Source organism: Trachymyrmex cornetzi, unplaced genomic scaffold, assembly GCF_001594075.2.
Source record: "Trachymyrmex cornetzi isolate Tcor2-1 unplaced genomic scaffold, Tcor1.1 scaffold452, whole genome shotgun sequence".
Taxonomy (NCBI): domain Eukaryota; kingdom Metazoa; phylum Arthropoda; class Insecta; order Hymenoptera; family Formicidae; genus Trachymyrmex; species Trachymyrmex cornetzi.
The window spans coordinates 119,499-139,001 of NW_017299312.1; the positions used below are offsets into that span (position 1 = coordinate 119,499).

At 32.5% G+C, this 19,503-nt stretch overlaps 5 protein-coding genes across 7 annotated transcripts in view; 3 read left to right on the plus strand and 2 right to left on the minus strand.

The window, feature by feature from the left end:
• The window catches only part of LOC108764798 (short/branched chain specific acyl-CoA dehydrogenase, mitochondrial), an 11,383-nt gene extending 9,169 nt beyond the window's left edge, over positions 1-2,214 (plus strand). The window contains exons 7-9 of one of the 2 annotated variants that reach the window (XM_018513184.1): positions 1,242-1,424; positions 1,493-1,628; positions 1,707-2,214. In XM_018513184.1, the coding sequence (XP_018368686.1) occupies positions 1,242-1,424; positions 1,493-1,628; positions 1,707-1,882 (495 nt within the window). In that variant the 3' untranslated portion in view covers positions 1,883-2,214. The remainder of the gene's footprint in view (positions 1-1,241; positions 1,425-1,492; positions 1,629-1,706) is intronic. The other variant, XM_018513185.1, reaches the window with a different exon arrangement.
• A 1,105-nt stretch (positions 2,215-3,319) lies between these two features.
• Positions 3,320-3,628, minus strand: LOC108764779 (UPF0562 protein C7orf55). The gene has a single exon (XM_018513156.1). The coding sequence runs from the start codon at positions 3,626-3,628 to the stop codon at positions 3,320-3,322; it is 309 nt and encodes a 102-aa protein (XP_018368658.1).
• Positions 3,563-5,060, minus strand: LOC108764799 (SRR1-like protein). The gene is made up of 3 exons (XM_018513186.1): positions 4,576-5,060; positions 3,740-4,438; positions 3,563-3,640 (listed from the first exon to the last, which is right to left on the minus strand). Exons 1-2 carry the CDS (start codon positions 4,710-4,712, stop codon positions 3,760-3,762), a joined length of 816 nt encoding a protein of 271 aa, XP_018368688.1. The 5' UTR covers positions 4,713-5,060; the 3' UTR covers positions 3,563-3,640; positions 3,740-3,759.
• A 612-nt stretch (positions 5,061-5,672) lies between these two features.
• On the plus strand, positions 5,673-7,929 carry LOC108764785 (uncharacterized). 2 transcript variants are annotated; one of them, XM_018513161.1, is made up of 2 exons: positions 5,673-6,612; positions 7,035-7,929. In XM_018513161.1, exons 1-2 carry the CDS (start codon positions 6,454-6,456, stop codon positions 7,860-7,862), a joined length of 987 nt encoding a protein of 328 aa, XP_018368663.1. In that variant the 5' UTR covers positions 5,673-6,453; the 3' UTR covers positions 7,863-7,929. The 2 variants fall into 2 exon arrangements, with proteins under 2 accessions (XP_018368663.1, XP_018368664.1); XM_018513162.1 differs by having other exon boundaries at positions 5,674-6,603; positions 7,035-7,925.
• Positions 7,930-18,264: 10,335 nt separating this feature from the next.
• The window catches only part of Rpn10 (regulatory particle non-ATPase 10), a 3,897-nt gene continuing 2,658 nt past the window's right edge, over positions 18,265-19,503 (plus strand). The window contains exons 1-3 of the mRNA XM_018513163.1: positions 18,265-18,392; positions 18,663-18,803; positions 18,902-19,013. Coding sequence (XP_018368665.1) covers positions 18,367-18,392; positions 18,663-18,803; positions 18,902-19,013 — 279 coding nt within the window. The 5' untranslated portion in view covers positions 18,265-18,366. The remainder of the gene's footprint in view (positions 18,393-18,662; positions 18,804-18,901; positions 19,014-19,503) is intronic.

A 19,503-nucleotide genomic window follows, 5' to 3' on the forward strand; every position in this document is an offset into this window, starting at 1 on the left:
ACCGGGTTTTAGGTTTAAAATCGTTTGAGATTATCGGGTTTAACGATTTTAGTGGATTTTGGAGTGTTTTTTGAGGTTATGGCCAAACCCTGACGTGCTCGGGTTAAACCGACCTCGGATTCGGATTCAGCGACCCCAAAAACATACAGTATACATAGTCAGATACCCAGGCCGAAAAAAAATTTTTTTTTGTGTGGCTGTGTTATTTATTAGTTAAACATGATCTAGAATAATTTAAATTGAATACGATAAAGAATGTCAACACGGTTTAAAGTTTGATTTAGGGGGGATTATTAGCATTTCAGATTGATTGTGTTGAAAGTCCGAAAAATGTTTCACGCGCAGTCATATCTGAAATAAATTGATTTAATATAAAGAATATATTATTCGAAACATCTAACTTTAAACCGTGTTTGCGTTCTCTATCATATTTGTTGTATTCATATACAATGTATATATATGATCATTTCTTAAGTCTTAAGTTTAAATTGATACTATTGGTACTATACGACTGTTATTTCGTTGCCCATACTTCTTATCTAGGTGGCAATGATTAAATTTTATTGTATAATTGTATAATTGGGGTGCCATGGATCACACATTAAATATTCATGATGAAACGGGATTACAGAATATTAAAAGGGCAATTTATACTTTTAAGTAATTAATTTTATTTTAGCAAATAAATTTTGTATCTTATATTAATAGTTATTTCTTATTTGTTTTCTAATTTTCTGTTGTATTATTTAATAATTATTAGTTGTAATTATATTTTATTAATATATAGTGACTATGTTAAGAATGTGTAAGAGTTAATTGATGAAAATACTTTTCAATTTTCGTCACAGTTATTTCTTGAACAATACTATTTTGTATGTGACTTATGGTATCCCGGGTATAGGGCACCTTGAGTAATTTCTGTTTAAAAAAATATGTTTATATTTTCTTCTTAAAAACTAATAAATATTTACCAAATATACTTATTAAATTTTTAAGTATGTATTATGCTTTAATAATAATAAAAATGATGCAAAAATTTTTATATTTAAGTGTACTTTTAAGAGTTTGAATTTTTGTGACTTATGGTGCCCCGGTCTCTCCCTTACATTTAAAGTTTAACGAAAGCGAAACAGAAAGTTTTAGTGTAGTTCAGTATATAAAGAACAAAGTTGCGACAAAGAACAGACTTTTTCTTACAACGTGTAAATATATCTATTATTATAACTTGTATTTTTTTCTAGGTACCTGAAAGCAATATTTTAGGCGAGTTTGGACACGGATACAAGTATGCAGCTGGTTTTCTGAATGAAGGTAGAGTAGGCATTGGCGCTCAAATGATTGGAATCGCACAAGGAAGTTTAGATGCAACTATACCATATACATTGGAAAGGAAGCAATTTGGAAAGGACATTTTCTCATTCCAAGTATACTCATTATTCAACGAACGAAATGTCCGTGTATACCTAAGATCTAAAAAATAATCTATTTTCAGGCGATGCAACATCAAATAGCTCAAGCAGTAGCTGATTTAGAATGCGCAAGGTTATTGGTTTACAACGCAGCTAGATTGGTAGATGCTAAAAAAGATGTTATGAAAGAAGCAGCTATGGCCAAATTAATTGCATCTGGTATATAACTTGCTAATTTTTAATTTAATTTAAACTCGAGGCTACAATGAAAGCTAATATATGCATATCATATTATAGAAACTGCATCACGTGTCACCACAAAGTGCATAGATTTTATGGGAGGTGTTGGATTTACAACAGACTTTCCTCAGGAGAAATATTATAGGGATGCCAAGATTGGCACGATTTACGAAGGTACAAGCAATATGCAGTTGTCAACGATTGCAAAATGTATACGCAAGGAATATTCGTAAATTAGTAATCCTTAACATGACAATATATGTTTATAATATAAAATAAAATAATTTTTTACACATATTTTGAATACTAAAAATTAAAGAAAATAGCAAATGTACTATTCGGAGAGAATCAAGGGGAAGCGAAGCGGATTCAGCCGGAAGCCGTCGTTCATTGGAGTGAGTAGAAGATATGGTAGAAGCAAGTATGATGGAACATATGGTGCTGTACACACACACACTAGTATTGTACCGCACTTGTGTATATGTACATACACACATTTGCATATTTGCGGAAGTGCACAATAAATGGCGGAACCAATCAGAGAAGAGAACACTCTCCGCTCCACTCTCCCTTGATTCTTTCTGGTATTATTTTCCCTAATTTTAAAATATATATTTTTATATTTTTATATTCTAACACTTGACTAGTATCAAATATATAAGGGATACCCAATTCTGATGTAAGTTTTATAAATCAATATAATTAATAAATTAAGTATTAAGACTCGGTTGAGATAAATCAATACAATCAAATAATGCCTATTCGAGCCAACACAGGATGACAATGTGCAAATTGGTTTATTTAAATCAACATAATTACATGAAGAGCTTAATAACGTTTCGATGATCATTATACCAGGAATATACAATGACATCACTGTTACATTAGTATTGTTACATGACTGAATTCTATTAACAATATACATGGAACATTGATAAGGATCTGAAACAAGATCGAAACGTCTGCGATTATTATATTAATTTAAATAAACCAATTTGCACATTGTCATCCTGTGCTGGCTCGAATAGGCATTATTTGATTGTATTGTTTTATGAATCAATAACAAGTATCGAAATTCAACGAAATAAATTTATTACAATATTTAGATATAAACAATAGAGATGTACATAATAATACTTTTTATACTATTAACCTTCTGAATCTCGGCTTCCCAAGGTATTCCTTCAGTGTTTTTCGGACCGTCGATTCGCTTAGGTCGCATTCTGTTAGCGTATATTGTTTACATAGAATCAATTTTTAAGATATCAGGGCATTTTTTCAGAAAAATGTTCCTATGGAGGATACACAGGAATCGCTTAATGCCGGTGAAAAGCGAGGAAGGTGCAAGTTGTGCGAAAATACAACCACCATCCTCAAATGTAACTTTACTTGCAAAAAACATAATGCTTATTTGACGATATTATGTTTTAATTTCTCGAATTGTCAGTCTTATTCTACGGTGTTCTTTGTACACGGCCCACTGGAAGCTTTATAATATAAATAATAAAGATGTGATATATAAAATAAAATTACACGGTTTTATCTTTAATGAAATTTACTATTTAAATTATTTTTATAGAAGTACAATAAATACAGATAGGTATAGTACAAAGTACAAATATTCCTATCACTAACAACAGTTTAAACATTTCTATTTTGATCCATACATTTCATTTTGGATCATGAGGTAATTTAAAACCTACGAGATCCGCAGTTTCCTTTATGCTACGTTCACCTTTACCAGCATATTGTTTATGAATATCCTTACATGCTTGCTGAGACTTCAAGTAGCAAAGATACATCTCTGCCAAATTCTTTAATTCTTCTCGCGCTTTACATAAAACTTCGGAGGTTTCTTTATGGGCATGTGCTTGTTCCATGACATAATGTAACATTGCGTTCTCTTTCATATTTTTAGTCTGTGAAACTCGACGAAGCTCTTGCACCAGAGAACGAACAATTTTAATATTACTATTCATTGTCGTTGTGTTCTAAAAGCAAATTGGAACAATTAGTCGCTCAAGTATTGAGAAACAAGAATTACATTTTGTTACACAAATAACTCTGTAAGAACTAAAGGAGATAATTACAGTGTATCAAACGTCATTTGTCATTGCACAGCTGTAACAAATTCAACGTCTTTCGTTAAATACTGTGGTTCCTCTTTAGAGTTCCAGAAATCTGCTGGAACCTTAAGCAGATTTTGTCTTGTAAAGATATGAATGTTAAGGTCGTTGAAAACTTCCTCGTATGTGAAGGAATTTTCCAATCGAATCTCTGTAACATAAGGTCGAATGCGATATATGTAGCCCGCTGTATTCAATACGTCCTTATGCAAGCAATTGTCAACGGTGTCTGAAAGACTGTTGGCCAGCAGGATGCAACTGCTCAGTCCATCACCCCAATTCGCATAGAGGAAATTATTGGTCAGCTGCCGCGAGCAGTGCGGCATGTACACAAGGGTGGTCCTATCTCGCTGGACGACACGCTTGCCTTCCTCGTTTGTCTCTATGACCTCTAATCCCAAGGTACGCAAAGTTTGCACTTCCTCGGGCTGAAACGCCGGGTCGTATACGTGTACGCGAACCGGCTCGTATCGCTCCTTCAGACACAGCAGAAGCGCCAATTGGCATCTCGACGATCTATACTGCGAGAACTGTCCTAACCCATAGCAGACTATCTCGGAAATACTGTTAGAGCCTAAAACGGCTAGGGACTCCGACAGCCGGCTAAAAATGAACTCGGTAAACGAAGCGTCTCTGATTTCGACTACCGCCTTGTCTAACGTGCTGAAAGTCGCCGTAAAAAAAACGTGATTGCGATTAGAATCAACCAGGTTAAACGTAGGTCGCGATGTGCATTAGATTAGGTTAGGTTAGGTTAAAATTAAGTGAGGATGGCGAGACGCAACCGTGGCATGGCTTACCGACGAAGAAGCTCGCGATCGATCCCACAGTTCTGTTCTACGATCACGCTCGGCGGCGCGTTTCCACGTAAATTCCTTCTTCCGTTACGACGTTTTCCACGACGAGTCACCAACACAAAGTTGTCCGCTTCTGACATGACTGAATATGACGCCGTTTGTTAGTACTTGCATTTCTCTTCGCTAGATAACGCCACCAATCGCGCTTACCTTCACTTGGCTTTAGCGTTATAAAATTTTCCTTTTTATTGATATTCTAAAAAAAGATTCTAAAAAATCTTTTTGATATAATGAGACGTCCACAATAGTGTGCAATTTAAATAGAATAGCAGTAACTTAATTACCTGTATATATGCGTCAGCAATCTATCCAAATAATCCTTATTTAAAAAATTGTATAAATTGCTAGATGCCTATATATTGTCGTCATTACAATTATGTTTCTATTCCGGGGGTCTCGTATTCTCCTACGTACGTTCTCACAATTACGTTTCAAGAGTTTTTTTTTAAGATTTAATATTTTTTATTTGTAATACTTTTTACCGCGTGTGAGGCGGTGAAAGTATTACAAATAAAAAATATTAAATCTTAAAAAAAACTCCCCCATTTCCATCAATTTGACTTAATTTAATTTGGGTTTTATTTACTCTCTTATACCTTTTTTTTAGGAATAATTTTAAAAGTAGAATGAAGATAAAAATAAGTTAATTAAATTAAGATTATAACAGTTACTCTACAGTGGTAGAAATGGACACGATTAAACTATATATATGTATGATTCTGCATTGATGTTACCGCTTATTATATTCTGAATGCAATTAATAAACGGCGAGTTTTGTTACGATTTAACGTGAAGTAAAAAACACTGCAGCCGCTTTTACTAGCAAATGCATGCCGATTATTTTCGGTGCAAAAGTGTGCCAAATATAATAGTACTTAAAACGCTACATAATAATTATCGTGACGCTTAAGTGCAAGAACATCGGTGTTTTTTTTTCGCTTACGCCCATGGAGTGTCTCGTGTCTCGCATGAAACGTACGTACAGTCTAACGGGACGGCGCAAGGTAGTGGAAATGAGTCATTCGTTACCCGCCACGACCCATCGCGTATAACCGAGCAAATAAGTCGCAATCGTGCCGCGCCGAGGACGACGACTGCTTCAATAGTCGTCAGCCAATATATATAGTAACGTTAAACAAAAAAGTTTCCGCACTTCCTTTTCTCTCTTTCACTCCGATACTTCCGTCACAATTCGTCATAATGTGACATCGGAGCGCTTCCTCGATGCGCTTTAATGCATTTGAATTGAAAAGTGTCCTCGAGAATGATCCTCCGCGCGTGCAAAGCCTACTTTTGAAATTTTGCCTTCGTAATAAAATTGACGATCGACTATCCAGCTGAATAAAAGCGTCGCCCAAGAGTAAATAAGTGATTAATTTATACGATATTTGTTTTCGCAGGCGCCAGTTTGTACTTTCACGGATTCACGTTTCTCGCATTATAACGTGTTGCGCCTGAAACGACGAGTTGTTTATGTGAAACGAAGATAACAAGATTTGGCACAGAATTTATTTTCGTGCCGCGGGAACGGCGTGTCGTGTGACGAGACGATAGAGAGAGTATATAACGTGTTTATAATTCTCGGCACGAATAAATGACGAAATTGTTAAATTCCGCCGGTATCCGCGGCATCGATATCCCGTGTATAATATACGTCGTATGCCTGCCGCCTACGGAGATTCTGAATCGTTGTACACGAATATGTATAACGACGAAAATGTCGCTTAGCTAACCACGGGACACTTTGCAGCAGGTGTGCGAAAGGTGTCGCGCCTTTGACTTTCGACTAATAACCGATGTGAATGATGTGATGTTACCGCAATGTCCCTCACCTCGAGAACAAACAGATGGGCCTCGAGAGTAATTATTATTTTACAGCTGGTCACCTGGAACGCTGTTGGCATCATTCTTCTTCACAGAGGCGTCAGCACATTGCACAAAAGAATCTTGGAAACCAGCAATGTTGTCGAGGTAATGAAAGTAATTTTCTACTCTCATTATGTAAATAATCATTATACATATATGCAATAATTGCATTCATAATAATTAGTAATCTCTATTATTAATAATTCTATTGTATAATTATTATTGTCAAGGTCTATTATATCTATCTTATTAATATATATTTATTTAATGTATACATAAAATAATTATTTATAATGATTATTACTAATCTCCATTATCATACTATATATAATATGATTGTTAATAAAATAATAAAATATAATTAAATTATTATCAAGGTTCGTTATAATAATTATTACCTGTATAGATTGTATATATAATACATACATATATGTATAGGTATAGTTTTTGTGTTGTGTAATCGCAATTATCTCTCCTTATATAAAATTGCCCACATGCATATATGTATACATAACGTAGTCTTTACCTTTCCACAGGTAGATCCCCCGACCGGTTTGGAGTCCGTCGTATCGTCTACGAGACACGAATATGATCTATCCACCCAGCAACAACCGATCAACAAGAACGTGGAGATAATTCAGATAGATCCGTCTCTGGGTGATGATACGAATCTCTCTGGATTAATCGCAATTCGAAACGAACGATTAAAGAACGCATCCGAGATTTTTTCGGAGAAGCAACCATCTACGTTTTTTCTCGCGGATCCTCTCGCAGTTCCGACGACCGAGAATAAAGATGTAATGAACAAGATCTCGAGAATAGCTCGAGACAGGGAGCATATTCTCGGCAACAGAATTTCAAACAACATTCACGCGGAAGAGGATGTCACTTCAACTTCGGATTATTCGGAATCCAAGATTGCGGGATCGGTTTTGAGGAAGGAGGAGGATCTCGATGTCGTAGAAAACGCGACACGAGCCACAGTGCACGAGACGTCGTCCACTCTTGGCAAGGAGGCCGATCAGGATCAATTTACCATTAGAACAGGCAAAAGCAATGTAAAATTCTCCCGCGTGAACGAAAACATCGCGACGACGGCCGTCGCTTTAGTGTCTATCGGTGCGATTATGCTGCTGGTGGGGCCAATCGTGATCGTAATGCGGATTTTGGATGAGAGGAGGCAAGCGAGAAAGCTGATGGCATTGCCGTCAAGATCGCGAGAAGATCTGCCACCCACGTACGAGCAGGCCGTTCTCATGGACGAAGCACCAAGGTATTCGACGCTCGCATTGAACTACGATCGCACGCCGCCGCCCTCGCCGACTTTCTCGTCCACCTACACCTTTTCGAACTCTGCAACGTAGTTGTGTCCTAGACGGAATTTGGGTGGAGAAATTTTTTTCTTTGTGTTGCTTTTTTTGTATAATAAAAACCGATTTATTATGAGACCGTTTTTTTACATTAATAAGCATCCTTATGATATTAGACAGGGGGAGAAGAGAGAGAGAGAGAGTGAGAAAGAGAGAGAAAGAGAGAGAGAGAATATAATTTTTGCACTTTTTTAAAAATATAATATAAAAAAATTCGTAATTTTTTTATAATTTTTCATTGAATTAAAAAAATATATATAGTAATAAATCCTTAAATATAGTAGAGGATCGGTCGAAGTTAGATGTTTCGAATAATATAATAATTCTTGGTGCATGAATTTAATTTATCTCAAATGTGACTGTGCGCCAAAACGTTCGGACATTTAAACACAATCGCGATGATAAATTGATTGTGTTTAAATATCCAAACGTTTCGGCGCACATTCACATTTGAGATAAATTAAATTCATGAACCAAAAATATTATGTTATTCGAAACATCGAACTTCGACCAGGCGCTCTCTACTATATATATTTATATTGTTACATTACTCGGTCGGATTTTATTTCTTAATAAATCCTTGTTTATAAAAAACATGTGGATAAATGATGTATCATATATGCATATATTATATGCACGAAACGCTTCGCCCAATCAAATTAACAGTAACATATGTATCAATGTTATATCTTCACATTCAATAAACACACAATAAGCAGTGTTATATAACAAAATAATTATTTATATAATATTGTTACATATTATTTTTGCATTTATTCCGGTAAAAAATGGTTCATGCATGAATAAATATGTATAAATATGTACAAACATATATATATAAATATTCACAAACATAGTTAATCACAGATGGCCTTCTATCTACAAAAAAACTAATATTCCTAAAAATGAATTTTTAATTTTTCTTAAATTAGTATTTGAATCAGCATTTTTCTCTTTTGACAAATATTATCTATCGGCAAAAATTTGGCATGCCGATGGGATCACCCCTGTTACCCGTTATTGCTGATATAGTATTACAAGACTTGGAAAGGAGAGCGTTGAATACTTTAAATTTCAACAAACCGCTTTATGTAAGATATGTGCACGACATCGCAATAACAGCTCCTTGTGATAAAACGTCTGAGATTTTGCATACGTTTAATTCTTTCCATCCACGTTTGCAGTTCACAATGGAGATAGGTGATTCCACATTGAATTATTTAGATATTACTTTGATTAAAAATAATAACAAGGTAGAATATGATTGGTACCATAAATCCACTTTTTTCGGACGATATTTGAATTTCCTCTCTCTTTCCCAACACTTATTTTCTCAGAAAAAGGGCACTGTGGATAGAGCCTTTTTATTGTCTGTGCCAAAATTTCACAAAAAGAATTTGATATTTGTAATTGAAACTCTACTTATGAATGACTATCCGTTGGATTTTATTTTTAACATAATTAATGATAGACAAATCTCTTGTACATAAAAAAATTTTCAAACAAAAAAATAACACAAAGACCGATAATGAAGACGAAAAGAAGATTTGGTTCACGATTCCATACTTAGATAAGATGGCTAACAGATTCAAGGATGTGGTTAAGAACCTTAATATGAGTCTTACATTTTTTAGCCTTAACAAACTTAGTTGTTTTATTCGAGCACAGAAGGATTGCCTGACCACTTTTCTTAAAAAGAATGTAACATATAAAATACAGTGCAGAGATTGCGACGCATCTTATGTTGGTCAAACGAAGCACACTTTGATGACAAGAATTAAAAAACATAAGAATGACATTCGGAAGTGCAGTGGCAATCTTTCTGTTGTCAATGAACACCGCTAGAGTTTGAAACATGAATTTGATTGGGAAGGTGTAGAGATGATGGATTCGGAGAGGTGGTTGTATAGACGACGTGTTTCCGAAATGCTTTACATTAAGTTACAAAAAAAAAAAAGAACAGTTTAAATCTTCAATCACACACGGAATTTCTGCATGACTCATACTTACCCATCCTTGAAAGCTTACAGTAATTTACTAAGTGAACTTTGCTTTTTTGTTTAATAAATAATTTGATTAATTAGTTGGCCACTGTGTTGTTTTCTGCCGTTAGATAATTTATTATTTTAAAATAGTATACGCAGACGTATTACGTATTGGCTTGTTGCTACACTGTACACATGTTTGACTTTGTATTCGTTATTCGACTACGGTCTGCTGACACGTATAGAGGTATAATACACAGACAAAATTGATACCTCGATGTAACGCGTGACATCGATTTAATTTAAGTTCTTCATGTTCGAACGGGTGAGTTTCTTGTTCATCTTTGAAATCATATAATTATCTATCTAATAATGGCAATGTTTAATCATTTAGAAATTCCTTCTATTCAATTGCCACAAGACCCGTTAATCTTGTAAACATAAGAACTGAATACAACGATGGATTTGCCACTCACTTGCTCGGATTAGAAGATTTCTCTATTATCTAATTTTGTTTCACTGAAGATGGCCCGAATGATGGCTGAAACGTATGAAGATTAATGTATAAGTATTATGTATTAAATAATTTATTGTATGATTCACCGCAAAATTGACTCTAATTAGCCTTTTTTATGTAATTTATTTGACAATCTTGAGAGTTATAAGTTAAGAATTTATTCACAAACATACATAAATTATATATGAAATATGTCCCTACATCTTTATACATCCTTTTTTCTGTTGTAAAATAACTTTTTAGTGTAATAGAAATAATAATAACGTGAGAACATTAAAAATAATTAAAAGAATACTTTTCGCACCATTTGTTTTTGAAAAAAATCAAGTTTAGAGAAATGTAAAAAGATTGCTCATATATCAGTAAAAAATAAAAAAGCCCATCAGAGCCATACATCAGTTGTTCGGATGCACAGAAAACGCATTATTTTCGTGTAAATGTAACAAAACGAATCAAATATAAACATTTCAACCCTTCAATTTGGATCCTTATCTCAATATAAAATACAAAAATTACATAAGTAACGCAAATTCCAAAAAAGTTGATTCCCGAGAATTTAGCTCGTTCTTCTTTATCCAAATGTCAAATTAGCTATGTAAAGAATAACCAAATGATTATCAAAAATATTAACTTATATAATAATAATTCGGCATTTGGATAAAGAATCCGATAAAAAATTTTTCATGCATGAATATATATAAATATGTATAAACATACATAAACACGCATAAATATTCATAAACATGTATAATTATATATGAGGGTCGTCTGAAAAGTTTTGAGCCTAACATAGAAACAAGTAATTTTTCGGTCAAATTCAATTTTATTTTTCCACATAGTCTCCTTTTAAGTCCATACATTTTTTCCAGCGATGCTCCCACTCCTTTAATCCATTCAAATAATACGCGTCTCGCTTTGCAAAATAGACGTCTACGGATGCGATGACCTCCTCGTTCGATGAAAATTTCTGTCCTCCGAGCCAAACTTTGAGCCTAGGAAACAGAAAAATGTCGCTGAGGGCCAGATCTGGTGAATACAGTGGATGGTCAATTAATTCGAACCGCAATTCGTGAATTTTTGCCATAGCGACCGCCGAAGTGTGAGACGGTGCGTTATCTTGATGAAACAGCACTTTCTTCTTTTTCAAATGCGGTCGTTTTTTCTCAATTTCTGCCTTCAACTTGTCAAGCAATGATGCGTAGTACGTCCCTGTTATTGTTTTACCTTTTTCAAGATAGTCGATCAACACAATTCCATGATTGTCCCAAAAAACAGTCGCCATCACCTTTCCCGCCGATAAAACCGTCTTCGCTTTCTTCGGAGCAGGTTCACTCTTCGCAATCCACTGTTTTGATTGTTTTTTCGTTTCAGGAGTGAAGTGGTGGACCCAAGTTTCATCAACCGTTATTAATCGAAACGCAAAAAATCTGACTCGTTTCGCTTAAACCGCTCCAACAGGGCCTTAGAAATGTTCATTCAATGCGTTTTTGATCCAGAGTGAGCAAGCGCGGCACCCAACGCGCGGTTAACTTACGCATGCCTAATTCTCCAGTCGATATATGACAAACACGTTCTTTTGATATGCCAACAGCCTCTGCTATCTCCCTAATCTTAATTCGACGGTTGTCCATTATCATTTGATGAATTTCTTCGAATGTTATCGGTGGTGGTCGCAGTTGTTGGCCGTCCCGGACGCTCATCATCAGCTAATAAGCTGGTACGACCAAGTTTAAATTCAGCTACCCCTCTTTTCACGGTGACAAATGATGGGGCAGAGTCCCCGTAAACAGCGTTCAACTCAGCTTTAATTTGCGTAGACGTATTGCCTTTCAAATGTAAGAATTTAATTATAGCACAATATTCAATTTTTTCCATTTTTACAAAATGACGACACAAATGATTGTCAAACAAGAACTGAACGTCCAAAGTGGCCACAATTGTCACAGATATCTTTCGTAAGTATCATGATTATAATACCAGAATGGCTTTGACGAGTAACGCCATCTTCATGATGAGGCTCAAAACTTTTTAGACGACCCTCGTAATTCGTATGTCCATATACATATATGTTCATACATCCTTTTTTCTTTTATAAAATTACTTTTTGGTGTAATAGAAATAATAGTAATGTTGTGAGAAGCAAGAATTTTCAATTTAAAAGGCTCTCATTAAGACGAATAGAATCAAAGATTTTTCGACAACATATACATAAGCGTAGATTGTAATCCAAACAAAAATTTATTGTTAATTTATTCTTTTAATCTTATGACTAAAAAAGAATCATTGATCGTTTATTTATTTCAATTCTTTTAATCTTATGACTGCGAACTAATTTTATATTATAAAGTAATTATAAGGCTCAATATGTATAAAATAATATAAATATTAACAGAGCATAGAACCAATATTACAACGAACAACTTTAATTAAAATAATAACATTACAAACGTTTCGACTCCGATCAGGTCATTTTCAATGCACAACAACTTTATCTTAGAATTCCGGTCACATTAGTAAAATCTTACAAAATATATAATAAAATAAATATAACTTATCCTAATGTCGCTAGCATAATATTATCATAAAAAATAATAAATAATTGTAACATTTCCTAATAATTAAAGAACAATCTTGTCAATAATCTAAGAAGAGTAAATAATACAATGTCTTAAACGGTTGCATTTATGTAAAACCTCCAAGAAACGAATAAATTAATAATAACATCTCCTGACATCGAGAGAATAATCATGTCGTTCAATGTTAAAAGTGTAAATTATCCAATTGAAATTCAAGTTTAACTTGCAAATAAGAACATATCTAGGAAAAATTATGTAATATGTAAAACAACCTTCAAAAGATGTAACAGAAAATTATTTTACCTTCTCAGATGAATATAAAAAACCAGTTGTAACCAATTGAAATTCATGTTGAACTTGCAAATATGAACATATCTAGGAAAAATTATGTAAAATATAAAACAACCTTCAAAAGGTGTAAAAGAAAGTCATTTTACATTTTCAAATAAAAATAAAAAATCAGTTGAAATAGAAAGTTAATTTACCTTATCAGATGAATATAAAAAACCAGTGAAGTATTAAAAATCCTTATGTGTATACATTTTATAATAATTAATCGATTTTGCACTTGTGAAAGCAACCGCTCTTAAACACGTCAGACAACATAATGTACAGGCAGAAAGTCGAGAGAGGACAAGAACAGAGAAAGTCAAGAGAGTACAAGAACAGTGAAAAATTAAGAACTGGAGAGGGAACGTATCATGTTAGTATACGAATCAGGCAATGACTTCGTATCGTTTTGTCTGTTTATACCGTGTGTTTGTTTCTTAATATAGATCATCTCAGAAATTAAACGTTTTCTGTAGGAAGGTTCTATGTCCAATATTTTTATGTTACTCCATTTGAAATCATGATTCGTTTCAATTCTATGATTAATAATAACTGATGGCGATTTTGAACCTTTATTAATGTCTGAGACATGTTCCTTTACCCTTGTTCTCAATTGTCTCTTCGTCTGGCCTACATAGCTAACATCACAATCTCACAAGATATTTTATACACTACATTCTGATTATGTGTATGTTCTAATTTGTCTTTACCTCTTTTAATGTAGTATTTAAGTGTGTTAGGGATAGTGTAAGCCAGTTTACAATCTACAACATTAGCAATAGGTTTAAATCTCTCAGAAATCGAGTTAACAAATGGAACAGCGAAAAATTTATTTAAAGAAGTATTATTATTATTCATGTTATTATTGTTAATATGGTATTTTATTCTATTATGAATTGTGGAAAAAATGAATTGAAGAGGGTATCTGTTATTCAAAAATATATTAACAGCATCAATCAAATTATTTTGTTGGAAATTAGGATGGCACAGACGAACAATTTTATCAATAACACTATATATAACTCCTCTTTTATGACAAACTGGATGTTGGGAATGAAAACTAAGGAATCTGCCAGAAAAAGTAGCTTTGCGGTAACCATCAAAAATCATGTAACAATCCTTGACAATAATATAAGTGTCTAAAAAACTTATTTTCCCATCCTTGCCAACCTCCATAGTAAACTGTAATCTTGCGTGTAATAAGTTACTAGATATGTTCTTATTTGCAAGTTAAACTTGAATTTCAATTGGATAATTTACACTTTTAACATTGAACGACATGATTATTCTCACGACGTCAGGAGATGTTATTATTAATTTATTCGTTTCTTGGAGGTTTTACGCATAAATGCAACCGTTATTTAAGACATTGTATTATTTACTCTTCTTAGATTATTGACAAGATTGTTCTTTAATTATTAGGAAATGTTACAATTATTTATTATTTTTTATGATAATATTATGCTAGCGACATTAGAGGATAAGTTATATTTATTGTATTATATATTTTGTAAGATTTTACTAATGTGACCGGAATTCTAAGATAAAGTTGTTGTGCATTGAAAATGACCTGATCGGAGTCGAAACGTTTGTAATGTTATTATTTTAATTAAAGTTGTTCGTTGTAATATTGGTTCTATGCCCTGTTAATATTTATATTATTTTATATTATTTATATTGTATACTGAAGATGGCCTGATATAGATCGAAACATCTATAATTTGTATCTGTGTGTGTTGTGTAACGTAAGAATTTTAAATATATAACATTCGCAAAAAACATCTTGCGCGTGGTTGAATGCTCTTTATATTTTATGTTTGCAAGTTTAAAGAAATGTAAAAAAATTATTTATGTATAATTATATATAAAATTATGCATAATTATGTGTGAGTAATTTTTTAAATATTTTTCCAAACTTGTTTTTTTCTAAAACAAACAATGGGAAAATTATCCCTTTAATTATTTTTTATGTTTTCACGTTACTATTATTATTTCTAATACATTAAAAAATAATTTTACGATAGAAAGAAGGATGTATGAACATGTAAAGACATATTTCATATATAATATTATTATATATTATACATGTTTATGAATATTTATGCGTGTTATGCTGTTATGTATGTTTATACATATTTATACATATCCATGCATGAAAAATTTTTTGCCGGGAAGAACAAGCTAAATTGTCGGGAATCATCTTTTTGGAATTTACGTTACTTATGTGTAATTTAGAATTGTATTTTATATTGATAAGGACCCAAATTGAAGAGTTGAAACGTTTATATTTGATTCGTTTTGTTACATTCACACGAGAATAAAGTGTTTTCTGTGCATCTCCGAACAACAGATGTAGGTTTTGATGGGCTTTTTTATTTTTTACTGATAAATTCTTTCGAGCCTCATTTTATATATTTGTTTGTTCATATATATAATTATATAAAATTATATATAATTATGTAGGAACAATTTTTTTTATATTTTTTCAAACTTGATTTTTTCTACAGCGAACAATGCAAAAATTATCTCTTTAATTGTTTTGATGTTTTCGTATATCATTATTATTATTTTTGTTACACTAAAAAATAATTTTACAAATAAAGACGGAAAGATATATGGACATGCATAGACATATTTCATATATAATTATAGTATATGTTTATGAATATTTATACGTCTTTACCATATGTATGTATTTATACATATTTATACACATATTCATGCATGAAAAATTTTTTACTGGATATATTATACTATTGAATGCGGAATTATAACATTAATATCATATTTTTTTTAGTTGATATTAATTCATAGGTGGATCCTTAGTTTGCAGCAAGATAAAAAACGCAAGAGGAGGATTTTTCAGAAGATTTACAATTTGATGACTACACCCAGCAAACGAGAATGAATTAAAATGGATTCAAATTTTCAGAAATACAGATTCATGAATGTTAAAATGAATCCTTTTTAATCCTGAATGCATTCTTATTCGTTTATAGGAATTGCATGAAACAAATATCTATTCCTTTTCAATCTTGAATACATTTTTATTCATTTTTAGGAATGGCATGCAGTATATTTCTATGCTTTTTAATCTAAAAATAATATTATAGTATTTTGTGTGCATTGTGAATACTGCTTAATTTAAAATTTTGAATAGGAAGTGTAGTTTTTCAATCCAGTTGAATCTAAAAATAATATCGGCTATTTCTGTGCATTATGAATACTGCTCAATTTAAAATTCTGAACAGGAAATGCAGTTTTTTTAATCCATTTGAATCTAAAAATAATATCAGCCATTTCTGTGCATTGTGAACACTGAATATTGCTAAATTTAAAATTCTGAATAGGAAATGCAGTTTTTTAATCCAATTGAATAAAAAAAAGTTTTTCTTTTAATGGCCCATTTTCTTAAAACGGGTTACGAATACTATTCAACTCAAAATTGTGAAAATCCATTGTTTTATTAATGAAACAATGAATCATGAATGCTATTTTATTCAGAATTATGAATAAGGAAATTTTTCGTTATTTTAATTCGACTAAATAAAAAAAAAGTTGTACCGTAAAAATATATCATGAAAAGAGTGAGAGAGAGAGAGAGAGAGAAAATTTTACTTCAATTAATAGTTAAAAAAAAACATAAAAAAAACTACGTAAATATACCCAGATAGCACACAAAATTCTATGAATATTCCATGTCCGTATCAATATTCTTTTCCGAGAATATTCATATTGAATATTTATAAAATATTCCTAAAACATTCAAAATTTAATTGAACATTTTGAATGTTCTAGGAATATTCTTTTCAGCAGAGGACACTGTACGCCTGTGCTGCGATCTGTGATTAATCAGAGTAAATTCTTCCTCATAGTCATGTGACCAGTTACGTGACCACGCGTCTCGATCTTGTATGTTTTCCGCCATCTTTGTCCTCAAGGAGACAGTTATAATTTCACATTCGTCCAAGAAATCATGATAATTTAATCCACTGAAGTAAAACATAAATCCAGAGGACACGAAGAAGAATTTTCTATGTGGAAGAAGTCTATCTAACAGAATTTTCTATGTTGATTCTCTATTCCATGTACTGTGTGTTTTATAGGTTTGTTTTACACTTTTTCTCGAATCTTAATATCTTGCACATAATTAACTAAATATTTGTAGTTTGTACTTTCGTTATCCCAAATCAGTATATAGTTGCATATCTAATAATATATTGTCTTCGAAAACATGTAGTAATCGAATATTATATGCATATGTATAATAGTTGTATGTATAGTAGTGTTGTATATCGTATATTCATTATTTATTTAACATTATTTATCTTTTATTAATTACTATATTGTATAAAAATATGGAACATTCAAAAACAACATTTTATAGAAAGTTACGTCACAATACAGCTATTTTATTAGAACTTTCACAACTGCAGAATACTACAAATATTAATAATAACATTGACAATAACGATGATACTAATAATATCAATACTACAATAAATGTGTTACATATATAAATTTCTTATTTTTATTTAATAAATTAATCGCTTTTATGTATATATATTTTATATTAATACGTTTCCTTGATTGTACAGCTAGCATATATTTTCTGTATAAAAGTTTTAAAATGATAACTATAGAATTTCATGTAATTATTATTTTAATTTATTTAAACTTTTACATGCATAACAATTTTTTTTATATGGAATCCAGTCCGTTTTTATGGATTTAAAATACGAATTTGGATGGATTGAAAATTTCTAATCCATTTCAATCAATTTTCGTTTGCTGAGTATGTTTAAATAAAGCAATTTCAATTTAAAGTTCTAATAAAAAATTTTAAATAAGGTTTTAGCAGTTAGAAATTTTAAATTTGTTTCAAGTGATCTCGTGCTGGTTGGATTAATTGCCAATTAAATTAATCGGAGTTTGAAGAGTGTTCGTAGTAAGAGGTCGCCCTTTAAACTTTAAATGATACGCACGTGCGCATTGTGTAAATTGGTGTAAATCGTGAGTCGATAGAGATTGGATTGCCGCGTCGCATCTCGCGCCATCTTGCGTCGATTGAGCTAGTCAATCCATCCAACATGGTGCTGGAAAGTACGATGATATGGTAAGTCTAGCATTTTACGAGAAATCGTAATTTTTGACATCGTTCCTCGTGATATCTCTAGTATATTTGCGAAGTTCGTTCCCTCCATGAACGATACATTTTCGCTGTGACTTAATTCAACACTTTCGACCGTGTTTGCAATTTTGAGGTTAGCGTAGTGACAATGACGTTGACACAATCTCAGACTCCAAGTGCCTCTGAAATGTCCGCGTTCGTTTATAAATATCGCATATGCTCGAACTAAAGTCTTGTGATCTCAATGTTTTGCAGCGTCGATAATAGCGATTATATGAGAAATGGGGATTTCGTACCTACCCGGCTACAGGCGCAGCAAGATGCCGTCAACTTGGTGTGTCATTCCAAGACTCGCTCAAACCCAGAAAACAACGTTGGGCTCATAACTCTTGCTAAGTATGTCGAGTAGTGATTCAGATATTTGCGATTATCACAAATGTAAAAATTTATGTATGGTGAGGTAAATATGAACATAAATCTCTTTGTCTTTCTAGTGTGGAAGTGCTGGCGACGCTCACAAGCGATGTTGGCAGAATACTGTCCAAACTCCACCAGGTTCAACCAAATGGAAAGTTAGCTCTTATCACAGGCATCAGAATCGCTCATGTAAGTACATATTATTTAGTTCAAGATCTGTTCTTTTTTGAAATATTTTCTAGGAATCGATTGTATATCGTGAAACGAGGTGAAAATTACAAAAGTTAACAAGTTCACTCAGTGCTAATGAAATTGTAAAATTCTAATAAATTTATAATATAATATATTATAGGACCGCACATGTGATAACACAAACTATAGAATCGAAGCCTTACACGGTCTAGCTGGATCTTAACGCTTGTATGATTCTTATGTGATTTTATGTACTACGTATGTAGTCCCACAAAAACGCGCGCCGAAAAATTTCCGGTCTTGAAACGCTAACTCTACTAAACTACCGCAGTAATATCACGAGTTAAATTGACTAGCAATTTAACAAATTTTTGATGCTTATTCGCATCTTCGAAACGATCTTAATAATAATGAATAATATATTAAAATCTGTAAATAATTAATTCTTATTGCGAAAAAATATTACCTCGGCCGGGAGTCGAACCCG

Coding starts and splice junctions, on each gene's coding strand:
- LOC108764779 (XM_018513156.1), bottom strand. CDS start 3,628: ATGAATAGTAATATTAAAATTGTTCGTTCTCTGGTGCAAGAGCTTCGT.
- LOC108764799 (XM_018513186.1), bottom strand. CDS start 4,712: ATGTCAGAAGCGGACAACTTTGTGTTGGTGACTCGTCGTGGAAAACGT. Junction 4,439..4,575: donor GATCGCGAGCTTCTTCGTCG/GTAAGCCATGCC, acceptor GGCGACTTTCAG/CACGTTAGACAAGGCGGTAG.
- LOC108764785 (XM_018513161.1), top strand. CDS start 6,454: ATGTCCCTCACCTCGAGAACAAACAGATGGGCCTCGAGAGTAATTATT. Junction 6,613..7,034: donor ATGTTGTCGAGGTAATGAAA/GTAATTTTCTAC, acceptor ACCTTTCCACAG/GTAGATCCCCCGACCGGTTT.